The sequence below is a fragment of the Saccostrea echinata genome, unplaced genomic scaffold (genome assembly GCF_033153115.1).
Source record: "Saccostrea echinata isolate AGI-Se365-2 ecotype Australia unplaced genomic scaffold, CSIRO_AGI_Sech_v1 ptg000023l, whole genome shotgun sequence".
In the NCBI taxonomy this organism is placed as follows: domain Eukaryota; kingdom Metazoa; phylum Mollusca; class Bivalvia; order Ostreida; family Ostreidae; genus Saccostrea; species Saccostrea echinata.
In genome coordinates, this window is record NW_026889772.1 from 5,306,707 (window position 1) to 5,333,818 (window position 27,112).

The window sequence follows — 27,112 nt, forward strand, 5'->3', positions numbered from 1 at the left end:
CGATTGATGCAATGTTTATGTGTATTGGGAATAGAAAATCCGCGAGGGGGGATGTTATTATCCCCTGGAAACAGGCACGTATCGTTACAAATGAACATTCAAAAAAACATATGTCTAGAGGCTGCCTTAAGATCCAGTCCCCATTTTTACAGCCAGTCCAACCCTGATAACCTATGCTCGGCACTTAGGTTCATTGAGCAGTGAGGGATCTTTTTCGTGCCAGCACCTACTAGGATACGGGACCTCGATTTATATGGTCTCCTCCGAAGGACCGGTCTCCATAGCCACGTCCCGCAGTGGAATTGGAACCCGCGACGTAAAGATCGACTCCTTACTCCGCGACTCTAGAGCAGACGCTCTTACCACTGCCTCATGCGGGCGACGATTCCATAATTGAAAGATGGATTATTTTTTTTTAAAATCGACTCAAGTTGTAAGATAGAAATTAATGCAGTATTATTTTTTTTTATTTTAATAATATACTCATACCTAAACTACTACTGAGAAATCTGCCTATATTAGTAAAGAAAACACATTTTCTATCTTCTTTTGATTTCAAAAGTTTTTTTTTTAAATTTTATTTTACCCGAATGTCTTACTTAGCGCCAAGATTTTATTTTCTCACAAAACTGACGGTTTACCGAGGCATATCCGAACGCAATACAGCAAGACATTTGTTAATCTATCAACTTATATTCCTCGTCATTTGCTACTCCCAACTTTTCTAGCTCATGTACATTTCACACTAGGTGATTTCGAGTTATTTTTCCCTCGAAAGTACAAATACATATATTTCTAAACAATGCACCTAATTTCCCTTCCTATTTTTGTCAGGTATCAGATTAATGTTAGACATTTGTTTGTTTGTTTAACGCCCCTTCGAGATTTGTTCACTCATATTGAGACACTACCATTTACCGGTGGAGGGCTGCAAATTTAGACCTGAACTCGGCACTAAGGGCCTATTTAGCAGTGAGGGATTTTTTTTTCTTCTACCACGACTCGGGACCTCGGTTTATACCGTATCGTCCGAAGAACCAATCTCTAAGTCCCGTGAAGTGAATGGAACTCGTGACGAAAGGCTCAACTCCTTTCTCCACGACTCAAGACTTAGTCGCTCTAACCACTGCGCCACACGGGCGACAATTTAAACTGATGTTATAGATGTCATTATCCCAATATCCCTGAATTATGTATCATCTGAGAGTACCTCATAAAATACGCTTAACCTACATTGCACAAACATAGGGATATTATCTTGATCCCAGATGCTTAAAAACTAGCACAATATACACTTTTCACCTATATATTTTGGACAGTCCCAGATTAATTAACAATGCAAATATATACTAGATTTAAGATGATTTCTCTTCTCTACGCAGTGATGAAGCATCGTTTTTGAAAGGGGGGGGGCAAAAAAGTTGACAAGCAGATAAAAAAGAGGGAAAATTGCCCTCGAAAATCCTATTTCGTGGGGGGCTGGGGTGGGGTGTATAATAACAACATCTTACAGTGCCAAATTTTATTAATACAATACTACATCATCCGTATTTGACCTTACTGTAAGAAAAAAGTTGGGGGGAGGGGGCAACTGGCTTTTCAAGGAACATTTTCAATACAAAGAAGTTATGTTTGGAAAAAGAGGGGGCAGCCCCCCCCCCCCCCCCCGTTACTACGTGCCTGCTACGTTAGTTTGTACATGTTTCAGCTAATATTTCTGCAAAAAAGGCTAAGTTTCTTACAGACCTTAACAGTCATACTTTTGCTTTTTACAAGATTAACATGAAAATATAGCCCTGATCGCAGATAGTTGTAGCTTGTACAGCTTAAAAAACTGTACAATATCCACCATTTCTCTACGTACTCTGGATGGAAACAATTTTTATTTTATTTAAGAAAATAACCTTGATCCCAGACATTTTTGTCACCTACCTCTAGTTTCATCAAACTAATAGTCCAAGACAATACCCTACCTTCTATGGAGAGTGAAAAATAAATTTAACCTGAAGATATGTCCCTGATCTCAGAGCTTTCTCCCACCTACCTGTACTTTGTACCAGATAATAGCCCTGTTGAATATACGCCACAATCCTACCTGCCATTGATACATGCAGAATATATTTGGTATTGACAACATTACCCTGATTTCGAAGGGTTTCTCCAACCTACCTGTAGCTTGTACCAACTTATAGTTCAGGTCAATTCTCGGTAATACTCTACCTTTGATGGAAAGTCAATAGATGAATTGTACATGAATATATGTCCCTGATCGCAGTGCTCTTAGAAAACAGATTATAGCAATCTCCTGTTTACTGCAAATTTTATTCATGAAACCGGTTCTACCCTAAATAACCTATGAATGGGTCAACCTACACCACGTGTCTTGAATGTAAGTCACAACAAGCAAATTCAAATAATTGTGGTCCCCCGCTTTCGGTGTCTTTGTGGGTGAGGAGTCATTATTTATGGCATATCGTTCAGAAGTTATCACCAAGTTGAACTTTTTGAAAATTAGCTCAATCGTGAAGGTCAAGATCAAGGGGTCAGAAATCATAGCATACTCGGAAATATCTAGTCACAGGTAAGTTCAAATATGAAAGGCCGGTCTCTTCTCAATCAGAAGTTATAAGAAAAATTAACATTTTTGAAAAGTAGGTCAAACTTCAAGGTCCAGGTCACGAGATCAAAAACCAGAGTGTATTAAGAAAGGTCTTGTCACTGGCAATAAACAGGTTTAAAATGAAATCCATACCTCTTCTCATTCAAAAGTCGTGAGCAAGGTTAAAGTTTTTGAAAAGTAGGTCAAACTTCAAGGTCCAGGACACGAGCTCAAAAATCATAGTGTATTTAGAAAGGTCTTCTCACAGGTAATATACAGGATTAATATGAAAGCCATATCTCCTATAAATCAAAAGTTATGGCCTATTCAAAGTGATGTTTAAATTCTGAAAAGGTAGGTCAAACTTCAAGGTCAAGGGGTCAAAAAACATAGTGTATTTATAAAGGTCTTGTCACAAGCAATACTAAGCTTTAATATTAAAGCCCTATCTATTCTTATTCAGAACTCATGACCAAGGTATATGTTTTTGAAAAGTAGGTCAAACTTCAAGGTCAAGAGGTCAAAAATCATAGTGTATTTAGAAAGGGCTTGTCACAGGTAATACACATGTTTAAAATGAAAGCCCTATCTCTTCTCATTCAAAAATTATGGCCAATTCAAAGTAATGTTTAATATTTTTTAAAAGTAGGTCAAACTTTAAGGTCAAGGTGAAGGGGTCAAAAATCATAGTGTATTTAGAAAGGTCTTGTCACAGGCAATACACAAGTGTAATATGAAAGCCCTATCTCTTCTCATTCAAAAGATATGTCCAAGGTTAAAGTTTTTGTAACGAACGGACAGACTGACAGACAAATGAGATTGAATGTCCCCTCGCTTTCGTGAAAGCGGGGGACAATAGCATTAGTAGGGGTGCATTTGGCAAAACTCCTCCTATACCACTGAATAAAATTTAATGATACTTTCACAGATTCTTTAATACATAATGCCATTGTGCACCTCTTATTTTAATTTTTGATCGGACACTTAGGTCTCCCATAGCATAACATAGATTTTGCAATTATAAACCTACATGTATCTGAGGCGCGGGGTATCATTTTGTGAGCTCAGTGCTCACAGTACCTCTAGTTTACAAATAATTTATTGACCATGCGACAGAAATAAATTCTTTAAATAAAATTGTTTATGTCCAACTTTAACAATGAACTCTTCATGTCAAAATACAATAACCTCATAAGTAAGGGGTGTTTATGAAAGGGGTGCAAGATAGGTCATCCTCTTTTGTTTGTCTTTGACATGTATGCAGACAATGCAGTCATGTTGCAGCTTCTCCTTTTATGTACTTTCAGTACATTAATTCCGCTGTCAGTATCTTTCACATGTTATTATTCAGGGACCAGAAAGTACAACACATTTTTGCTCACAGCTAAAGGGCAGGTGCGTTGCTAAAAGCAACACCTACATTGATAATAATTTTGTTTGACATTTTGTTTAAACTGCTCCTGTGATTGACATATTCACTTGTGAAATGTTTAAATGTATCAAAACATTTAAATAATTCAATGTGACAAGTCTATTAAAAGGAAGTGCTAGGACTGAGCATCCAGTTATTTAAATCTCTTTCATGTATTGCTGGTCTGCTGGAGGGCTTGGAAAGGTCATCTGCCATAATCAATTGGCTAATCTTGTCATAGCTACATTTTAATGATAAATTCGCATGTAAAGTTCATTGCATGTAAAGAAGCGTTGCATATGTAATGATTGTTATGATTTGTACTGTATATAATAGATCATGGAAACAAAGAATAACTCAAATTTGCTCAAAACTTCACTTGGGTAAAATTTAATGTTCAATGGAAGTTCTATTGTTTTTGTTGATGATTAGTTGTCAGCATTTCTCTGTCTATTATACTGATAATACGTCATCTTTTGAACTACTAGTAGTTAATAAGGGGATGTCTAGTTTATGCTCAATGAGCTAAATTGTTGCATGCATAATTAATATTGTAATTTTCATTTTATAGACTACACTCCACCTTGGTGACATTCTTGATAAGCATTTCAAATGCTTCAAACTCATACCTGGGATTTTTTTTTTAAATGTACTTCTATCCTGTTTCCATGATCTTTCATTTAAATTTTTTTGTAAATTTTATCAAACACCCATACCATAAGAATATTTCTTCCTAATTTGCCAATTTCCTGCAGGAATATGTAAAGCAGGCTACATTTACATCTCAAGGATTATTAAATACTGAAATGGATAACTTACTCCTTGAGTATCCTCTGTACGTTTACCTATTTGTATCTTGTGCTACATTGAATTGCACCTACTGGGAATTATTAACGCCAAAAAATAATGAATTGTTTTAGTGATAAAAGAAATACAAAACAAAGAAGGACAATCAGGATTTTATGCCCCCTGATCGAAAAATCCCAGAGGTATATTGTTTTTGTCCTGTCTGTCTGTCTGTCTGTCTGTCTGTTGTCAACTTTAACCTAGCCCATCACTATTGCGCTGTCAAGGGTAAGGCTTTAATATTTGACATGAGAGTTTATTATGATAAGACCTTTCCGTTGGTACAGAAATTTTTGATCATGTGACCTCAACTGTGACCTTTGACCTACATTTCAAACCCTAAAAACATCTTATAAGTGTATACCACTTCAGTCTACGTCCAACTCCAGAATTGTGTTACCATCGGGGGCATAGTGTTTCACAAAATCACGTCCTGTATTCCAATGCAATACTTAAAATAATTTTATTAATTGTTACAAATAAGTCTGAATTATAAGCCGTTTCACTTATTTTAAAGGTTTAAATATATATGTACGTATTACTTGTTGTAGTTTATGCAGTATACTTTATAATAAAATAAGCAATCATGATATGGTAAAATTTATGTTGAATGATGAATAAATTTTTGGTAGAATGGAGCTGCAATACCTGACTCATGTGTTGATGAAAGAGGCAATTGTCTTGAGAATAGCAATGTTAACTTGCCTCGCATATAGAGCTGCTCTTAAGAAATGTAAAGTAACAGAGACAACTGTCAGGACAGAGACTGAAAAGAAAATTTAAAAACAAGATGTGTTTGTGAAACACTTATGCCCCCGTATGGCAGCTTATGGCAAGGGTTGAATTCTCTCAAATTCATGTCAAACTCCAAAGGTCAAGGTCAAAAGTGTTGGTACCAAAAGGAAGGTTTTCTTACAAGTAATACACCTGTGAAATATGAAAGCCCTAGTTCTAACTGTTCAAAAGTTATGACCAGGGTTAAAGTTTTTAAAAAATGGGTCAAACTCTTAGGTCAAGGTCAAATAGTCAAAAATAATTAATCCAGCTGAAAGGTCTTGTCACAATGAATACACATGTGAAGTATGAAAGCCCCACCTCCACCTGTTCAAAAGTTATTACCAAGGTTAAAGTGTGGTATTTTTTTGTAAAAGTAGGTCAAACTCCAAGGTCAAGGTCAAGAAGTCATATTTGGTGGTACCCAAAGAAAGGTCTTGTCACAAGGAATACACCTGTGAAATATGAAAGCCATAGCCCTACCCACTCAATAGTTATGGGCTAGGTTAAAGTTGACAACAGACAGACAGAGAGACAAACAGATAAACAGACAGGACAAAAACAATATGCCCCCGGGATTTTTCGATCCGGGGGCATAAGAAGTAGAATCAATTGGACATGTTTTATGTAATATTTATATTTTCATACTAGTACTCCCCACAATCGAAGTTTAGTGAGATGTAGGAATAACCTTGCCCGTCTGTTCTTGAAATTTTGTCCAAGATATTGCTCATACCTTGTACAGCATTTGTTTATAACCCGAGTGTCTTAACCTTAACACAAGGTTATTCTGGTAACATCAAGGTCATTCACAGAAAAGCTATATGTTTAAAATTTTTGGTTGGTCTGGAACTTCTTTGTCAAGAAATATTGGAGTTTCTTACTTCATACACAGATTTCTTATGACCTGAAGTTGTGTTATGATCTTCACCTAAGGTCATTTGATCGAGTTCAAAGTCAATTATTGAAAAATAATTTTTACTACTGTTTTTAACATATCTGGTTAAGGGAAACATTAAGGCTAAACATATTTCTTGCATTGCATGAAATATATAGAAATAACGAACAGTATTTAAGCTCAAAAGTCCATTAAAACAACACAATTCAGGAGCAGAGCAAACACGGACCACTTAAACAACAGAGATGGGATCGGATCAGGTGCCATGAAGGAGTGAGCATCCCCTGCCGATCTGATCTAAGAGTATGTATTAATCATGACCGAGTTATATTCCAGCAACTTAAGGGTCACTGGCAAAATAGTTTTTTTTATCTTATTCTGTCTATAACTCTCAAACGGGGGCTTATGAAATTGATACATAACACAAATATCTAACCAAAGGTCATTTTTGCAAGTTCAGTGTCAATTGCAGAAATGTTTAATCCATAACAGATTTATAAAACATTGGAAATTCATTCTTCACAAAAATAATACTTAAGTTTTGTGGAATGACCCAAGATCATTTAGTCAAGGTCACTCCTAAGAGTGGTATGAATGGTTTTGGAGGTTGAAACTTCAAACAAAGAATATATGAAAGCAAAAAGTATAGTATGGCCTTGCCTAGATATTCAGTGTCAGTGACAGAAAAAAGTAAAATTCATTTAAGGTTCATGATTATGCCCTCGTAATCGAAGATTCATGGGTATATAATTTTTGTCTTGTCTGTCCTTCTGTCTATCTGTTTGACCATTTGGTCGCAAAAACTTTAACATTGTCCTTAACATTTGATTGGTCAAAGCTTTGGTTCTCATATTTCACACATGTATTCCTTGTGAAAGGCCTTTCTTTGGGTAACTTATATTTGACCTCTTGACCTTGAAGTTTGACTCAATTTTGCAAGAATTTACCAGTCTTGAAGCGTAATCATAACTTTTGAACTGTAGATGTTAGGATTTTCATACTTCACATGTATTTATTATAAGATCTTTCGAAGGATATAAAAATATTAATGACCTTTTGACCTTGAACTTTGAGTTTGATCTACATTTAAAAACATTGGCCGTAATTTCATAATGGTTAGTGTTTTGGGCTTTCATATTTCACAAGTATATTCATTGAGAACAAGTCCTTTCTTTGGGTAACAACATTTTTCATCCCTTGACCTTAAAGTTTGACTTGCATTTGAGAAACTTTAACCTCTCCAAAAGCTGTCATACGCAGCATCAGTGTTTCACGAACAAAAATTGTTCTCTATTGGATAAACATTGTTGTCTATATTTCACTTAAAGATTACTTATGACCTGAGCATTTGTCATTTTTAGCTCTACTGGTCAAAGACGAGATTATTCAAAAGTAAGGTGTCTGTCATTCGTCCCTCTGTCTATAAACAAAAGTCCTACTCCTCCTACAGATTTGGTCTGATTTCAATATATCTTAATCACAGACCTTTGGATCGCTTTAATCCGATTTAAAAAAATCGGGGTGAATAAAAAATATAAAGGTATGGAATTCCTTACACTGTGTACCCTATTTCGCTAATAAAATACTTTTTAATCAAAAGCTCTAAAATTTTCCTTTCTATTTAAATTTACTGATACACAAACAATCTTTATTACTACCAAAGTTCATTTCGAAATTCTATATACATGTACTTCCCGAGATATTCTTTAATCAATTTCAAAATTAACCTACTTTTTTTACTCGACATTAGCTTGATTTGGGCCCCTGGTCATTCACATGTATACAGACGGTGTTTGAAGTGCAACGAAAAGCTGCATAGTACTTGCACAATCTTTCAACATTTCAAAGTTGATTTTTCTTATTCCATATCATAAGGTTAAGTCCGTAATAATTCCTTTCGCGAAAAAAATTAGAAAACGTCCGCATCAACAACTGCACCGCCATGTTGTTTATGAATGTAAAAAGAGCTAAGATTGAACGAATTTTCCCGGAATGTATAATATACTTTTCAATTTTTTTTTTAAAAAATTAGACCGCTAAAATGTTCTTGGTGACTAAGCAAGATCATACGATCAAATAAAAGGAAATTTTGTAGAGCTCGAATTCAAATATTCATTGAATATGAAATATATGGAAATAATGAACAGTATTCAAACTCAAAAGTCTAATAAACAATACAAAATAGGAGCAGAGCAAACACGGACATCCGAAACATCAGAGGTGGGATCAGGTGCCATGGAGGAGTGAGCATCCCCTGCCGATTGTGCTCCTTGTCATGATCAGGAAATAACGGAAAATCCATCGTCAATTCAGTGTGTAAATGATGAACTAACAATTAGTATGAAAAAAGCAGTCAGCATTTGACTCAGTGATAAATTGTATTTGCTGACAAGATCAATGTATCGACCATAGAACTTACGAAATGATGACTTTAAACGAGACTGTTGAAATTATTGTTTCATCAACACGTTTGTCAATAATTTACCTCGTTTTAGAAATTGTACATACGTAGAGCATGCTCTTGTGTATCGAATCAACTGAGAGATATAAACTTCGTATGCAGGTGATGAAGGATATTGCTGCATAAGTAAGGAAAGTTGACGATTGAAAAGTTAAAGTCATAATGTTTATCATAAAGCTTGGTTGTTAGATAGCCATTAACTAAAATATCCAAATATGAAACAGAAGTGTCAGACTCCGTGGTATCTTTTATCTCAAGCACACCGGGATATAGAATAAATTCCGGGAAATATGTCCCGTCGTTCCCGTTTACAGTTAGTGTAACTTTTCAAAGGCCCCAGCTGATGTCGAGTAAAAAACTAAGGTCAATTTTTAAATTGCTTTCAGAATATATCGGAAAGTATACGGGATTTCGGAATGAACTTTGGTTGTTATGAAGATTGTTTATATATGAATAGATATGGATAGAAAGAAAAATTGTAAAGCATTTGATTTAAAAGTATTTTATCGGCGAAAGTGCGTACTCTACGTAAATAGTTCCATTACTTCCATACCTTTATTTTTTGAACATCTCAATTTTTTTTTATAAGCGATCTAAAGACCTGTGATCCTAGTACACAAGTAGACTACATTAAAACTACATTAAACTGAAAACGAATCGTAAATAGGCATACACCATTTTCGATGTTACATGTACTTTAATTTATTTATCGTGTGACTCTCCAAATAAGGTAGGGCATTACTGAGTATTTACCTAGAGTATTAGCTGGTACAAGCTACAGGTAGGTTTGGGAAATCCTTCGAGAACAGGATGATCTTTTCAATACCAAATATATTCTGCATCTTTCGATGGCAAGGTAGGATTGTGGCGTATATTTAACAGGGATATTGTCTGATACAAAGTACAGGTAGGTGGGAGAAAGCTCTGAGATCAGGGACATATCTTGATGTAAGTTTTCACTTTTGACTTTCCATAAAAGGTAGAGTAATCCTGAGTTTTGACCTGGACAATTAGCTGGTACAGGTTACAGGTAGGTTGAGGAAAACAATCGAGATCAGGGTAATATTATCAATACCATATGTATTCTGCATCTATCAATGGCAGGTGGGATTGAGGCGTATATTTAACAGGGATATTATCTGGTACAAAGTACAGGTAGGTGGGAGAAAGCTCTGAGATCAGGCACATATCTTCATTTAAAATTTATCAAGTTACTTTCCATAAAAGGTAGGGTATGACCGAGTATTGACCTAAACTATTAGCTTGTACAAGCTATAGGTAGGTTGGGGAAACCCTTCGAAATCAGGGTAATATTATCAATACCAAATATATTCTGCATGTATCAATGGCAGATAGGATTGTGGCGTATATTTAACAGGGATATTATCTGGTACAAAGTACAGGTAGGTGGAAGAAAGCACTGAGATCAGGGACATATCTTGATGTACGTTTTAACTTTTGACATTCCATAGAAGGTAGGGTATTACCGAGTTTTGACATAGACTTTTAGCTGGTACAAGCTACAGGTAGGTTGAGGAAACCCTGCGAGATCAGGGATATATTTTCAATACCAAATAAATCCTGTATCAATCAATATAAAGCAGGATTATGGCGTATATTTAACAGGGATATTATCTGGTACAAAGTACAGGTAGTTTGAAGATAGCTCTGACATCAGGGACATATCTTCATGTAAAATTTATCTAGTGACTTTCCATAGAAGGTAGGGTATTACCGAGGTTTGACCTGAACTATTAACTGGTACAAGCTACAGGTAGGTTGGGGAAACCCTTCGAAATCAGGGTAATATTGTCAATACCAAATATATTCTGCATCTATTAATGGAAAGTAGGATTGTGGCGTATATTTAACAGGGATATTATCTGTTACAAACTACAGATTGGTGGGAGAAAGCTCTGAGATCAGGGACATATCTCTAGGTTAAATTTATTTTTGACTTTCCATAGAAGGTATTGTATTACTGACTTTTGTCTTGGACTATACGTTTGAAGAAACTACAGGTAGGTGACAAAAACATCTCGGATCAAGGTTATTTTCTTAGATAAAATAAATATTGTTTCTATGCAGAGTACGTAGAGAAATGGTGGATATTGTACAGTTTTTTAAGCTGGTACAAGCTACAATTATCTGCGATCAGGGCTATATTTTCATGTTAATCTTGTAAAAAGCAAAAGTATTTTGATTAGAAGCGTATACTTATCTGGGATTTCAGATCGTAATTTTTCCAGGATATGCTAAAATGAATTCAGCATGCACATTCTTCGTAGATGCATGGGAGAAACATTTTAGAGAGCATAATATCTTTATGTTTAATTAATCATTTGACTGTCATAGGTCTGTAAGAAAATCAGCCTTTTTTGCAGGAATATTAGCTGAAACGTAGCAGGCACGTAGGAACAAGGGGGGGGGGAGATCCCCACCCCCCCCCCACCTTTTTCCAAACATAACTTCTTTCTATTGAAAATGTTCTTTGAAAGGCCAGTTGCCCCCCCCCCCCCCTCCCTTTTTTTGTTACAGTAAAGGTCAAATACGGATGATGTAGTATTGTATTTATAAAATTTGGTACTGTAAGATGTTGTAATTATACACCCATCCCGCCCCCCACGAAACAGGATTTTCGAGTTTGGGCAAAGGATGACTGCACTTAACGCCGGTTTTTGGGTCTTTTTCGGTTGCTTCTGTTGCATTTATATCTAAACCTTATTTCACTTTTGTATATTTATGAAAGAATCCTGTCAATTTGGAATCAAATTTAAATCTTAAAATAATTTTGGACTGTGATACAATAAAATGATTCAATGCATTTTGTCCTTAGTGCTTTCAAAATATAGAGAATTTACACTTACCTGCCCTTGATTGAACATTAGATATGCATGAGAGGTGGAGCTAACATTGTAAGAATGGGTCTAAAATTAGACTAGATAAATAACAATGACATATTTGAAATAAGGAATGTGTTCACTCTTTCCCATCTCCCTCTCCATTCTGTATGGCACAAATACACTACTGACAAAGGTTTCAAAACGAAATTAACAATATGAGCACGTCCATGTAATTAGAGCAGATTTTATATCAATGCCAGATGACTTAACGTGTTCGAAAACAAGTCCCAGTTAGCACAAAACATGCTACCTTACAAGTCACGTGACGGAATTTAATATTCACAAAGTTACCTGAGGTAAGAAATCACGTGGTGAATTAGAATATTCAACATGTCACAACCCTTGGTTACAACACAGAGAGCAAATGTAAGAAGAAGCAGTTTTTTTTCTATTTTTAACCAAGAGCGCATGTTTGTCTATTAATCTCCTTTTGACACATTATTATTTATGCAAATATACAACTACTGTTAAACGTAGAACAATAGACAAACATGCGCTGACTATGTATGAAGTCGGTAAAAAAGTCTGCGTCCTCATTATCCAACGGAGATTCAAGAAATTGTGATGACCCCTACCCTTGATAACACATTCGAACTTCGTAAATACACACTTTTATTAAACATAATTACATAAAGTTGTAGATTGGATGTTGACTATTCTTGCAATGAAAAGAAAAATGCTTGTTTTGAAAGTTTATTTTGTCGCAAATTTCGCATGTCCTTAAGTGCAGTCATCCTTTTTCTTTTTTATCTGCTTGCCAACTTTTTCAGGTAGGTAATTTTTTTTTTCTCTGGCTGCCCCCCCCCCCCTTTCAAAAACGATGCTTCATCACTACGTAGAGAAGAGAAATCATCTGAAATCTAGTATATATCTGCAATGTTAATTAATCTGGGACTGTCCAAAATATATAGGTGAATAGTGTATATTGTGCTAGATTTTAGCTGGTTTGAAGGTACGGATAGCTTGGAAAATACCATCTGGGATCAAGGCAATATCCCTATGTTTGTGCAATGTAGGTTAAGCGTATTTTATGAGGTACTCTCAGATGATACATCATTCAGGGATTTTGGGATAATGACATCTATAACATCAGTTTAAATTGTTGCTCGTGTGGCGCAGTGGTTAGAGCGACTAAGTCTTGAGTCGTGGAGAAAGGAGTTGATCCTTTCGTCACGAGTTCCATTCACTTCACGGGACGTAGAAATTGGTTCTTCGGACGATACGGTATAAACAGAAGTCCCGAGTCGCGGTAGAAGAAAAAAAATCCCTCACTGCTAAAAAAGCCCTGAGTGCCAAGTTCAGGTCTAAATTTGCAGCTCTCCACCGGTAAATGCTGGTGTCTCAATATGAGTGAACAATCTCGAAGGGGCGTTAAACAAACAAACAAATGTCTAACATTAATCTGATACCTGTCAAAAATAGGTAGAGAAATTAGGTGCATTGTTTAAAAATATATATATATTTGTACTTTCGAGGGAAAAAATAGCTCGAAATCACCTAGTGTGAAATGTACATGAGCTAGAAAAGTTGGGAGTAGCAAATGACGAGGAATATAAGTTGATGAATTAACAACTGTCTTGCTGTATTGCGTTCGGATATGCCTCGGTAAACCGTCAGTTTTGTGTGAAAATAAAATCTTGGCGCTAAGTAAGACATTCAGGTAAAAGAAAATTAAAAAAAAAACTTTTGAAATCAAAAGAAGATAGAAATTGTTTCTTTACTAATATAGGCAGATTTCTCAGTAGTAGTTTAGGTACGAGTATATTATTAAAATAAAGAAAAATAACACTACAGTAATTTCTTTCTTACAACTTGAGTCGTTTTAAAAAATCGGGTTCGAATTGGTCCACTGCGGGACGTGGAGACCGGTCCTTCGGATGAGACCATATAACCGAGGTCCCGTATCCTAGTAGGTGCTGGCACGAAAAAGATCCCTCACTGCTCAATGGACCTAAGTGCCGAGCATAGGTCATCATGGTTGGATTGGCTATAAAAATGGGGACGGGATCTTAAAGCAGCCTCTAGACATATGTTTTTTTTTTAAATGTTCATTTGTAACGATACGTGCTTGTTTGCAGGGGATAATAACACCCCCCTCCCCCCTCCCCCCCCCCCCCCCCCCCCGCGGATGTCCTATTCCCAATACACATAAGCATTGCATCAATCGAAATACAAATGAATATTGAAAAAAATATATCTAATAATATAGTTCAACGAAGTTCATTTTGAATTTAAATAAATCCACGCTTGTCATCAATCTATCCTTATTTGATGATTAATTTAAATGGATACATTGTTTTTATGGATTAGTATTTCTACTTTTACCTGTACGACTTAATATATAATTACCAATTGTAAATTGCCAGTGAAATAAATGTAAATTACCTGTGAATATTGATATTAATTAAGAATATTTCATTTATTTCCGTATACATGTATTTTAACACATGTCGAATATTTCACGTACGAGTGAATAGATCTACTACATAATGAACGATAACTCGTACTATGAACGATAACTCGTGTTCGCCTACCTGTACATTGTAAGCGTTAACCGAATAAATACGTACATGTATTTTTTAGCCTGCGACAATATGTGCCGCTTGGCATCAGTATGTGCAGTGAGGTAAGATGTATATTGTCGACGACAACAATATTTATAGGAGGAAAATATATACATACCGCCACAAACGCTAATGTTGTCAAATGTACAGTGTGTATAGTAACAGATTATCAATTTACAACATGTTTGGTAATAGATTATAGATTATTTTACCTATCGAGTACCTGTTCCTCGGATGATTTTTTTTCTTTCAGAACTCTTAACCACATTTGTGAAGGTGTACAAGTAATTTTTTTATTCAAAAATAAGCATGAAATCTTATTATGATAGAATTAAGTATTATACTGTATTTATTTATTATTAAGTTCTTTTAATCTGTATTATATCAATCTTGTATGAATGATATATGAAGATAACGAACAGTAATCAAGCTCCAAAGTCCATTGAAACAATACATATCGAGAAGACAGAAAACAAGGGCCTATAAAAACATCAGAGGTTGGATATGATGCCTTGTTCACACCCCCTTCGATCCTTGATTCAACAAATGAAAAAAATCTGCAGACAATTCATTGCAAATATAATGGCCTTAAAAATTTATATGAAAACGTAAGTCAACTATCGACCAACCTATAGATTGTATTTGCCAAAAGCTCACTTTATCAATTAAAGAACCCTTTGGAGTTTAGCGACACTATTGATTTTGTATCATCAACTTATTTGCTAATAGCTTGCCTCGTTTTAGAAATTGTTCATCAGTAGAACACGCTCTTGCGTTTTGAATCAACTGGGAGACATAAAATTGAAGTAATTACCTTTATTATAAAGTTTTGCTGTTAATTTACCATTAATGTCTTTTTCCAATAAAATATCCAAATATGAAAGAAATGTGTCATACTCGTGGTATTTTCTATTTTGAGTTGAAAGGGACACATCGAATCAACGTAGGTATGAAAATGAATATTATAAATAGATGAAACGTTGTTGCTAGAACGAAATTGAAGGCTACAGCAAGAGACTTCTTTTTTTCGTGTCGAAGTTTCTGAATAAATTATGCTTCTTGTGAATACATAATACAAAAATACGTGTCAGCTAATAACGGGTCGCAATTAGAATCCATGGGAATTCCAACTGTTGTTGGAAGACTTTATCTACAATAACTATGGAGATATTCTCAATCAGCATCTCAAGCATTTTCTAATATCAAATTTGGAATACTTGTTTGAACAATCAGAGTGTCCAAATCAGAGACAATCAGAGAGTCCAAAATAAAATAAATATGCTATGACATTCAAAATTTATTTCGTTTTCCAATCGTCACTCGGGCACTGACAATTCATTTGTTGCTATAAAAAGAGTACTTGAAAAATAAACGCTTTCAATGACCAAGGAGACATCTAATTTCATTTTGCAGATATGGCTACTAAAAAATAATTGATTTCAAAACTTGTATTACTGGTTGGCAATGAAAGCTGTCAATTAGAAAAAAAAAAACATATCCTATCGATTGAATAGGTGAAATGTCTAGTGTAATAAAATACAAGGGTCAAATATGTTTTATTTTATAAAATACTTAAAAAATAAGTAACCGAGTAGCAACTTTTCTTATTGATACTCGCATGGTTATTCGAGTGTCTTCATGTTTCTTCATGTTTCAAGATAGTATAATATTGTATTAATCACGATATCTAGAATTCTAAAAACTAATACAAACACCATGATATAACAAAAAAAATGTATAGAGATAACCGACAGTATTCAAGTTCGAAAGTCCATTCAACAATACAAATTTTGAAGCAGAGCAAACACGGACCTCTTAAACATCAGAGGTGGGATCAGGTGCCATGGAGGAGTGAGCATCCCCTGCTGACCGGTCAAACCGCCGTGTGCTCCTTGTCATGATCGACAAATAACGGAAAAATCCGTCGAAAATTCAGTGTGTAAATAATGGCATAACAATTAGTATGAAACACGTCAGTCAGCATTTGACTTAATGATAAGTTGTATTGGCTGACAAGGTCATTGTATCGACCATAGAACTTACGAAATGATGACTTTAAACGAGACTGCTGATATTCTTGTTTCATCAACTTGTTTGTCAACAACTTACCTCGTTTTAGAAATTGTTCATACGTATAACATGCTCTTGCTTATCGAATCAACAGAGAAATTAAAACCCCATATGCAGGTGATAAGTTATTTTGCTACATAAAAAAGGGAAGTTGACGATTGAAAAGTCATCACGTTTATCATAAAGCTTGGTTTTTAGATAACCATTAACGCCTTTTTCTAGTAAAATATCCAAATATGAAACAGATGTGTTAGAATCTGTGGTGTCTTTTATTTCAAGCTCACTGGGATATATCGTACCGACATACGAATGGAAATAACCGTTAAACTAGGCGTGTCATTTGCAGCACTGAATTGTTTTGTAACATCTTCATAATAAGATGTTACACAACAATGTTTCTAACAAGAATATACATGTAGCGATCCATTGATTGTGTAGAATATTAAACCAAAGCTTTTGCAATCGACGAGTGATGTTGAAATTAGTGTCGAAAAATCTATTTATTGTATCGTTCTGCCTATGCAAAACTGCTAATGTTGACATTAAATGTCTCATACCAACGCAGTAAGGCCATAGTAACGCCAGTGAACACTTATTTTAACTCCGATACCAGATTTTCATTCTTAAGTCTGATTATAGTAGAATCAAGTATACTATCTTTGTAATTAGATGGAACGTTATGCTGAAACTGCATCAAGGAGGTTGATAGCAATACAATGTCAATATTCTACCCCGATATGTCTTTCCAATAATACAACATCCTTGAGCCCTATTTCAACATAACAATGCAAGACCACATACGGCTTGTCTGACAAGTGTATTCTTGCAAAGCGACAGCATCCAGTTCTTCCTCAGTTCTACACATTGAGAGTGCGTGGACCGATTTGTATACGCACTTTCTTAACAGAGAACTACATTCCTTAACTCTTCAACAACTGATCCAAGCTGCATACAGTTAGAGTGGGATGATATATCAATTTCCATGGCTGTCTTTTTGATACTCAATTGCGTCTATTTGGAAGAGTATTAATGACCTTGAACTTCCTTTTTATTCCTTCTATTTTATGATCCGTATACATTGTAAAAAGTGCAAATGAGATTTGAAGTAATATGTGCAAAGGTATATAAACAGGTTATGATGTGATTAGTGGCCCGTTAAAAAAATGACCCAAAACTAAATAATTTTGCTATCACAATATGACGGCAGTTTTTAGTGTTCTCCAGTGCAGCATCACCATGTATAAATCAAAATACATGTAGTTATTTCTCTTATTTCAATACAAATTTTAAAACGCTCTTCAAAACTATTTTTGGTTACCTGTTTATGATATTCCTTTTTGATCTTTTCATCTATTTGAAAGCTTTTTTAATTTTTGGACTATTAAATAGTATTTACAGCTTTAAATTCAAACATTGAGCGTTGCGTTTAGTACATTAAAAGCAAATAGGTTTAAATCTTTATAAAAGACTTTGTGTTGTTAATGTTACATGAGCTGTCTTCATAATGTCATCTGGTTTACCGACATCAACTCTAATTTTAGTATAGTATGTGTAAATTTGAGACGATATAAGTTTGTAAGGAACATTTCTCAGTCCATCAGTCTTCATCCTGGTTTTCCACGTGTTAAGTACTTCAACTCTAAAAAAGAAAAAAGAAAACAACTATAAACTGCAACAATTCAACAATAATATTTCTATTTTGTGATGCAAGTTAAAGTAAAATGAGATAACTATAAGTGATCCAAAATTTTTAAAAGGCAACTCTATTTTCCCTATTCATTAGTTAATTGATAATGAAAATACTCTTTTCATTGTAAAAGTCCAATCCAATTTACACATGAATGCCTATCTGCAGCAAGTTAGGTAGAAATTGGCTGAAGTTTCTCAAGGGATAGATGAGAACATGTAAAAGTTTTAACTTAACATTAACACAAATAGGCATTTATGCAGATTTTTGATTCTCTGTCTCATATGGGCTTAAGCCGAGAAAAAACTAAAGAAAGACAGTTAATTTTTAATACCTTTTAGCAGTGTTAGTTGACAATTATGACTAGTGCTGTGAGTTTTTTAAGTTACCTTTTCGGCCATCGTTCCCGCTTCCTGTGACGAATCATTTTGTATCTAGCGACAGATGCTGGAGGTCGTATTACACGGAATTTAAAATGAGTTATTCTGTAAATAAAATGTTTATATATATTTCCTCATCAGTTGTTGTTGTGAGATTTTTACATAAGATATTGCATTTTAATAGACTACTCTGCAGCAAGACTTCTTTTAGGAATGCAACAAAAATGATTAATGTAATACACGGTTATATAAAATATGCTTACTCTTGCTGTGAAGTGATTTTCATTTCCTTAAGTTTATAGCTGTTGTTAGAATTGCTAGTTGCTGGCAAAGCACTATTTATAAACGTGTTTTCATACATTATTTCGCTAGGTGGATTTTGCAGAGACGTAATATCCAATTTGTCAAAATGTATCACATTTTGGTAAATATTATTTTGTTCAATATATAAAAAACCACTTCTCACCTGTGGTACATATCGTCGTCTTCCCCTCCCCAGCCCAAGAACATGTTGGAATATCCGTTAACTTTACGGAAAATGTGTGGCCTAAATCCTAACACGCCACCCACTAACCAGCTGTACATCAACCTGTATCACAAATGTTGAAACATTTAATAATAATAATAATAATAATTTATTTAAAGAGGGTAACCCGATTACTGCAATGCACTAGTCTTCCTCGGGGCCCTATAAACATATTAATAATAATACAATCATGAAAACATTGTACACTAATTAAACAAGCATTCTGAGAGTATTGCATTAGCAATACTAGTCCCCTACCGGCAAGTGTAATCTGGTTCCCGTTAAGAATTGAAAATGCCATAATTTCGTCAAAAATTAATGAAGTGGGACGAAATGCAAACTTGATCTATAACTAATCAAGGTAAAGCCACATACCAAAAATCAGCTCAATATCTACATGCGTTTAGAAGAAAATTGCGGAAAACCCTTACAAATTGAAAAGGCCGTAATTCCGTCAAAAACCAATAAAGCGGAACGAAATGCAAACTTGATCTGTAACTCATCAAGATACACTCACATACCCAAAATCAGCTCAATATCTGCAAGCGTTTAAGAAAAAAGTGCGGAAAACCAAGTGGGACAGACTGCCAGACAGACAGAGGGACAGACAGACAGACAGAGGGACAGACAGACAGACGGACAGACAGACGGACGGACAGACTCAGAGGAAACCTATAGTCCCCTCCGGTTTCACCGGTAGGGGACTAATAATACAGCATGATGTAAAAATACAAGTACAATTAAAAGTTTAGGACATGGAATTAAGTTACTTAAACAGTGTTGCGGCAAGTTATAATAAATTTTTCCACATTTTTACGAAATGTGTGTACAATTGGTGAAAAAATTACAAAGGTAATTTGTTCCATAAATGAACACCGGAATAATGAAAAGAATTTTTAAATTGATTTGTTCGATATTTCGGTAGACGAAGGTCAAAGTTGGTTTCAGATCGTAAAACATAATTATTAGAAGAAATAAATTCAAAAGAGTCTCTTAAATAATCAGGTGCCATACCATGAAGTGTTTTGTACAGTAATACATATATATGAAAATAAATCAACTCATATATGGTCAACCATCCAAGTTTTTCAAATAATGGTAGTGAAGGGGCATCATAAGCCACATCTAATATAATCCGGACTGCCCTTTTTTGCAATTTAAAAACTCTATCTATGCCAGCACCTAGCGCATTACCCCAAATAGTTAGACAGTAATTTAAAGAAGGCAGAATGTATGCATTATAGAATAGTTTTCTTGAGTGTAATGGGAGAAATTTTTTAATTCTGCGTAAGGTATATAATTTATACGTCAAAGATTTACAAACTGAGTCAATATGGTAATTATAGCGCAATGAATGATCAATATGTACTCCCAAAAGTTTTTCAGATTCAACATTTTCAATTAATTTGTTTAAAGCATATAAATTTAATTCAGGAGAATTTATCTTTGATTTTCTATGTTGAGTTCCCATAAGCATACATTTTGTCCTATTGGTATTCAACACCATTTGATTTTTGGAACACCAATTTTCAATCTCACACAAATCAATGTTAAGGGCATTCTCAATACCTTCTACATTTTTATGATGTGTATGTAAGGTTGCATCATCAGCAAGCATATCAATATCTGTTCTATTTACATGTAAAGGGAGATCATTTATATACAATAAAAATAATAGGGGACCTAAGATAGATCCCTGGGGCACTCCTGCTGTGACAGGCAAGAAATCAGAAGAATATGTACCTATTTTTACACACTGAGACCTTGAGGTTAGATAAGAATGAAACCATTTAATAGCCATTTGGTCAAAGTGATATGATTGAAGTTTACTTATAAGGATATCATGATTAACCAAATCAAATGCCTTGCTAAAATCAAGGAAAGTTATGCCTACTAGATTTCCTTGGTCCATAGCTTGTAACCAATTATCTGTTAGTTTTGTTAGAGCCGTTTGACATGAATGAAATTCTCGAAATCCAGATTGTGATTTAAATAAAAGATCAAAGCTAGAGGTAAAGTTACGTATTTGATTGGCTATGTGTTTTTCAACTAATTTTGATAATGTTGGAAGAATGGATATGGGTCTGTAGTTCCCTGGATCTGCGTGGTCGCCATTTTTGAAAATAGGAGTGACTTTTGCTTGTTTTAAACGGGATGGAAATACACCATTAGTAATGCTAGCATTTATAAGATGTGTAATAGATTTGGATATAACATTTGCCGAAAGTTTTAGTAGACGAGGTCCAATAAAGTCAATGCCTGCTGACTTGTTCACATCAAGTGTATTCAACATATTAAATACTTCAAACTCACTTATTTGATTTATACTGAAAAAATTTTCTTTCCCTAGTTTAGTTTCTGTAAATTGATTTAATAATTCTGAATCAAAACTTTCTACTGATATATTTGCTTATAACTTACAGGATATTTCTGTAAAGTGATTGTTAAAGATATCAACAATATCCTGTAAATTTTCAAAATCCAAACCATTTTGTGTAATACGGTTAGGTGTAAAATTTTTGGAATCGGATGCCAAATGGTTTAAATAACTCCACATTTCTTTAGGACTTGAACTTTTTTCAATTGCTGATTTGTAATACTTTGATTTGGCTTGATCTATTAATTGTGTGACTTTATTTCTCCAAAATTTGCAATTTTCTGAATTCCTTTGTAGATGGTATGTATCACGTAAAAGTCTAGCATCATTTATTTCCTGTGTAAGCCATTTAGGTCGAATTTCAGTCTTGACTCTTTTAGTTTTTACTTTGGCATGTTTGTTAAGAATATCATTAATTCATAAAATTTATTCAATATTTCGTTTGGGTCTTTTAGTTCAAGAAGAGTGTTTTTGCATTTTCTAAATCTCTTAGGAACTTATTTTCATTGAATTTTTTTAAGATCTCGATATTGGATTTCAGTATGTTTTCCCTTACGTTGTATGCAGTTAGTTTTCCGTGTCAAACATACAGGGTAGTGGTCAGATATAGCAATAGAGGGCACACTGGTTTCACATATGTTTTCTGGTTTGGTTGTATAAAAATGATCAATTAAGGTACTTGAAGTACTTGTTATTATGTTCCCCAAACGAAGTTTGGGAACATATTGTTTTTACTCGGTTTCTTATTATTATTATTATTATTAAGGTCTTCCGTTTCAGACGGAAGACCTTATAGTGATTCTACTGTTTATTATTATTATTATTATTTTCCCGTTTTTTGTCCAAGCGATTTCTCAGAGATGGCTCGATGGATTTTCTTGAAACTTTTAGGGTTTATGAAAAATAAAATAAACTAAAAACATTTTTAAGGATTTTGCAAAATTCACTTCGGGTCGTCAGATATGTCCAATTTCCGTTTTTTCAAAAGAGATCATGTCCGGACGATATCTCAGAAACGGTAAAAGATTAAGACCTCAAACTATCAGGGATTATAGATCATGACAAGTACGTTTGCAGAATATGTTTAAATCCGTCAGCCGTCACTTTCGGTTGTCACAGGAAGTGAACAAAGAAATCAAAAATTTCAACTTTTCTTTTTTGGATTTAATCTTGCATGGCATTATTGTATCTGTTTCGCAGTTTTGAAATATGTTGGTCCCACCGGAAACAAAAACGTCAACTTCCGGTTATAAGCGAAAAACTACATAATTTGAGCATTTTACTTTCCCATAAATATCGCTTATAGATTAAGTGGTTGAAATGGTTTTTTAATATGTTATTTAGACTGCAAATGTCTAGAGTAACGTCAAATATCTTGGTAAAATTTACTTCCGGTCGCGTGTTTTACTGTCCGCAAAATAAGAATTTGTGCAAGTGAGATCTCAAAAACAGTAAGAGATTAAGACACCAAACTTATAGGAGTAATAGAACTTAAGGAGTAGGCAAAACCATTTGGGTTCAGAGCGTCAGCCGTCACTTCCGGTCGTCACAGGAAGTGATCAAAGAAATCGAAAATTTAAACTTTTCTCTTTTGAAATAAAACTTGCATCATATAATTGAATCACTTTCACAGTTTCTATATGTGTTGGTCTCACTGGAAACAAAAAACGACAACTTCCGGTTATAAGAGAAAACTATGTAATTGGGATTTTTATCTTTCCCAAAAGTATCGCTTATAGATAAAGTTTTTTGAAATGATTTTTATATATGTTATTGAGATTGCAATTGTCTAGTGTGACGTTAATCATCTTAGGAAAATGCACTTCCGGTCGCGTGTTTTTCTGTCCTCAAATTGAGATTTTGTTTACCTAATTGCTCAGAAACAGTACATTGCTGAAGTCTAAAACTTTCAGAACTGATAGTCAGTCCTCAGTTTATCTACATCATGTAAAAATCGTACGTTGCCGTCACTTCCGGTCGTGACAGGAAGCGATGCAGAAAAGTGAATTGTTACAGTTTTTTTCTTTTGGACAGAAATGTTTGGCTAATGCGAATGTTAGATAAACCATAACCATGCAATTTATTATCACCGGAAGTGCAAACCGAAAAACCGGAAGTTGTCTCAAACATGAGTAGTTTTTCATGGAAACTTTTAGGGAGGATCAGTTGTGAATAATTAAGGTGTAGAATGAACATTTTATTCGTTTGGAGCACTTTCGTTCATGACGAAGTACATAAAGAAAACAGGAAAGTAATTCCGTTTGTTTTTATTTGTATTTACATATCTTTGGAAGCCTTGAGATGACTTTTGTTAATTATTTAGAGTAATCTAATTGGCAAGATTGTGGGTTTTTTTTTCGAAGAAGTCAAGAAAACGGAAGACCTGTTATTGCCTAGGCAATAAGTATCTAGTTATGTTCCCCAAACGAAGTTGGGGAACATATTGTTTTTACTCTGTTTCTTATTATTATTATTATTTTTCTTCTTCTTCTTCTTCTTCCTGGGTACTTTTTTGTCCGCGAGTGATCTCGTCAACTACTCATCCGATTGAGGTGAAACCTTTTTAGGGTTAATAGGCATGTTATGTAGATTTGCGGAATCAAGGTCATTTTGCGCGCACGTGCATGCACGTGCGTGCGCGTGCAATGCGTAAAATGACTAATATACTTGATATAGCTGTAACTTTTATATATTTTGATGAAATGCTTTGATACTCAAAATATAAGGATATATTAAAAGTGTAAACAAGATGACATGGTCAACATGCACATGCATGCAAGTGTGCGCACGCGCAAAGCGTAAAATGACAAATATACTTGATATATTCGTAACTTTTATACTTTTTGATGAAATGCTTTGATACTCAAAATATTTATATATATTAAAAGTGTAGACAAGATGACATGGTCATCATGCACATGCATGCATGCATATGCATGCACGTGCGCGCGCGTGCAATGTGTTAAATGACCAATATACTTAATATAGCCGTAATTTTTATATTTTTTTATGAAAAGTTTTTATATTAAGAATATACAGATATATTAAAAGTGTAGACAAGATGATGTGGACATCATGCTTATGAATGCACATGCACGCGCGTGCAATGTGTTAAATGACCAATATACTTAATATAGCCATAACTTATATATTTTTTTATGAAAAGCTTTGATACTAAGAATAAACAGACAAATTATAAGTGTAGACAAAATGGCATGGTCATTAGGAACATGCATGCAGGTGCGCATGCATGCAATGCTAAGATGACCAATATACTTGATATAGCCGGAACTTATTTATTTTTTGACGAAATGTTTTGATACTGAGAATATAAAGATGCATTAATAGTATAGATGAGATGACATGGTCATCCTGCACATGCATGCACGTGCGCGCGCGTGAAATGCAAAAAACCATCAATATACTTCATTGCCTTATTTAATGAAGCTTACAGGAAATAAGACACCAAGAGGGTGTTGGGGAGCGTTTGGGGAACATCTGTAACGGTCACCGTTACAATTAATACTAGTTAAGGTCTTCCGTCTTCAGCGGAAGACCTTCTTGTTATTCTTCGGTTTCTTTTCCACTGTTTTTCTTATTATTTTTTTTCTTACCGATTTTGTGCACGCAATTTCTCGAAAACGGTTCGCTCGATTTTCATGAAACTTTCAGGTCTGATAGAACATAAAAAAATCTTGATACATATTTTTTTCATTTTGATGACGTCACTTCCGGTCCGAAAATTTCTGCGATTTAGTGATTTTTGGAGGGTCAGTTTGTCCGCAGGTTTTCTAAGAAACTACTCATCACAGGGACGTGAAACTTTTATTGAAGACAGAGCAATATATGTAGATCTGTAATACGTAGTTAACTTTCACCGGAAGTGCCACACGTCGACGCTCTCTATGGCCTGAAAAAAGTCGTATCAAAAGTTTCAAAATTTCGAACACTTTCTGTACGATATCTTTTTACTTGGAAATATTTTGTTAAAACGTATATAACAAAATTTGTGCAGAATTACAAGATCTTTAAAATGGTATCTCGAAAAAAGGACTGGTCCCTAAAATAAGGAATCTAAAGGGGCCAAAATATTTTTCCTGATATCTCAAAAAGTATTTAGAAGTTGTAATACTTCAAAGAAGCAAAGTTGTTCAACATAAGAAGTAGCAGCTTGCGAGATCATCAAAATGCGTCGAATGACGTCACTTCCGGCCAAACAGGAAGTAGTAGAAAATAGCTTATTTTCACAGATATTGGTATAGTGCAGCTATCCCACAAGTTGACATGGGATTGGATAGGATTCAGGATTGAGGATTCACGATAGAAACATATAGCAGTTAATCCTATCCTATCCTATCCTGTATCCTACAGCCTTCAGATTGGAGTAAAGGTTAATTCATATTTCAAAATAAATTACACAAACGCAAAAGGACATAGAACGTTTACAAAAGAAATATTTATAAAATCACAAAAGAAAATAAACATTATTTTTCTTAACACACATTTATTCTATTACCTTCGAGTAATATTGCGTACGATCTAACTGTGAACGATCACCGGAAGAAGTTTAGCATATAAACAAGGAAGAGATCGGACATCAAAAGATCATATTTCTTCAGCATGTTTGGAAGATTAACTCGATTCCTACTTGTGTTACATTCAATAACATGTTTCTCTGTTAAATGTGCTCTGTTTGTCTGGATAATTCCACTTGAACCGTCAGCGGCGGACTATAACAGATCATAATCGCATTCGTTTGGTGCAAGACCATGTAAGTATACTACACAGTACACACTGTAGATGTGTGCATGTTTATACATATCTCTCCCTTTAAGCAATGTTTTAATGACTTGAACTATTAAAATTTTATTCTATTGTAATATACACAGAAATCGGATGCGGAAAAAAGAGGTTGTGTAGAAAGGGGACGGGTAGGGGGGTTAAATATTTACAAATACTTTGTTACATGATCAGATGTATTACACATTTTTCAGTTTGTTATTTCTAAATAATCATTTCCCTACTGTGGTTAGAAAATATTTTTTCTTATCTGATTGCAATTTAAAATAATTAAATGCAGAATCATCATGATCATTTCTTATGCTACTGTCAGGTCTGGTACAATCACTAGATTTAGCTACATAGCTTGAATTACCTACATAGCTTTATTTACCTACCTGAAGTAGCTTTATTTAGCTACTAAATCAAACTTATTTCTTGAATAAGAATTTTTTCCAGAAAGTGCAGAAAATTGCACTTTGATGCAGTGATAATTTTCAAGTTTGAACTCATCTGAAAACAATTCATGAAAAAATCACTCTTGGAGATGTGTCTTTTTTTGCGCAATTGCAATCAAAGTTCTAAAATTTTTTGGGCTATATACAACAGTTAATTTGTGACCTAACAGTTACTTCTTGAGTGTAATAACAAAGAAAACCAGTTTTGGTTAACATGAGCACAATGTGAAGTAATCATACTTATCCACGCCTCATCGAGCACAAGGTGCGTACAGTTACTCAAACAATGGGAATACATATTTCCCTTAAAAATGATCAAACGCAGCAATGTTAAAACTATCTCTGCTTTAGATTGCTTTTTAAATGATACCTAGAATAA

The 27,112-nt window shown here is 34.5% G+C and overlaps 1 protein-coding gene across 1 annotated transcript in view; it reads right to left on the reverse strand.

Moving 5' to 3' along the window:
• Positions 1–27,112, reverse strand: part of LOC133191623 (beta-1,4-galactosyltransferase 4-like) — a 235,185-nt gene that overhangs the window by 55,322 nt on the left and 152,751 nt on the right. Inside the window, exon 4 of the mRNA XM_061327370.1 lies at positions 19,060–19,182. Coding sequence (XP_061183354.1) covers positions 19,060–19,182 — 123 coding nt within the window. The remainder of the gene's footprint in view (positions 1–19,059; positions 19,183–27,112) is intronic.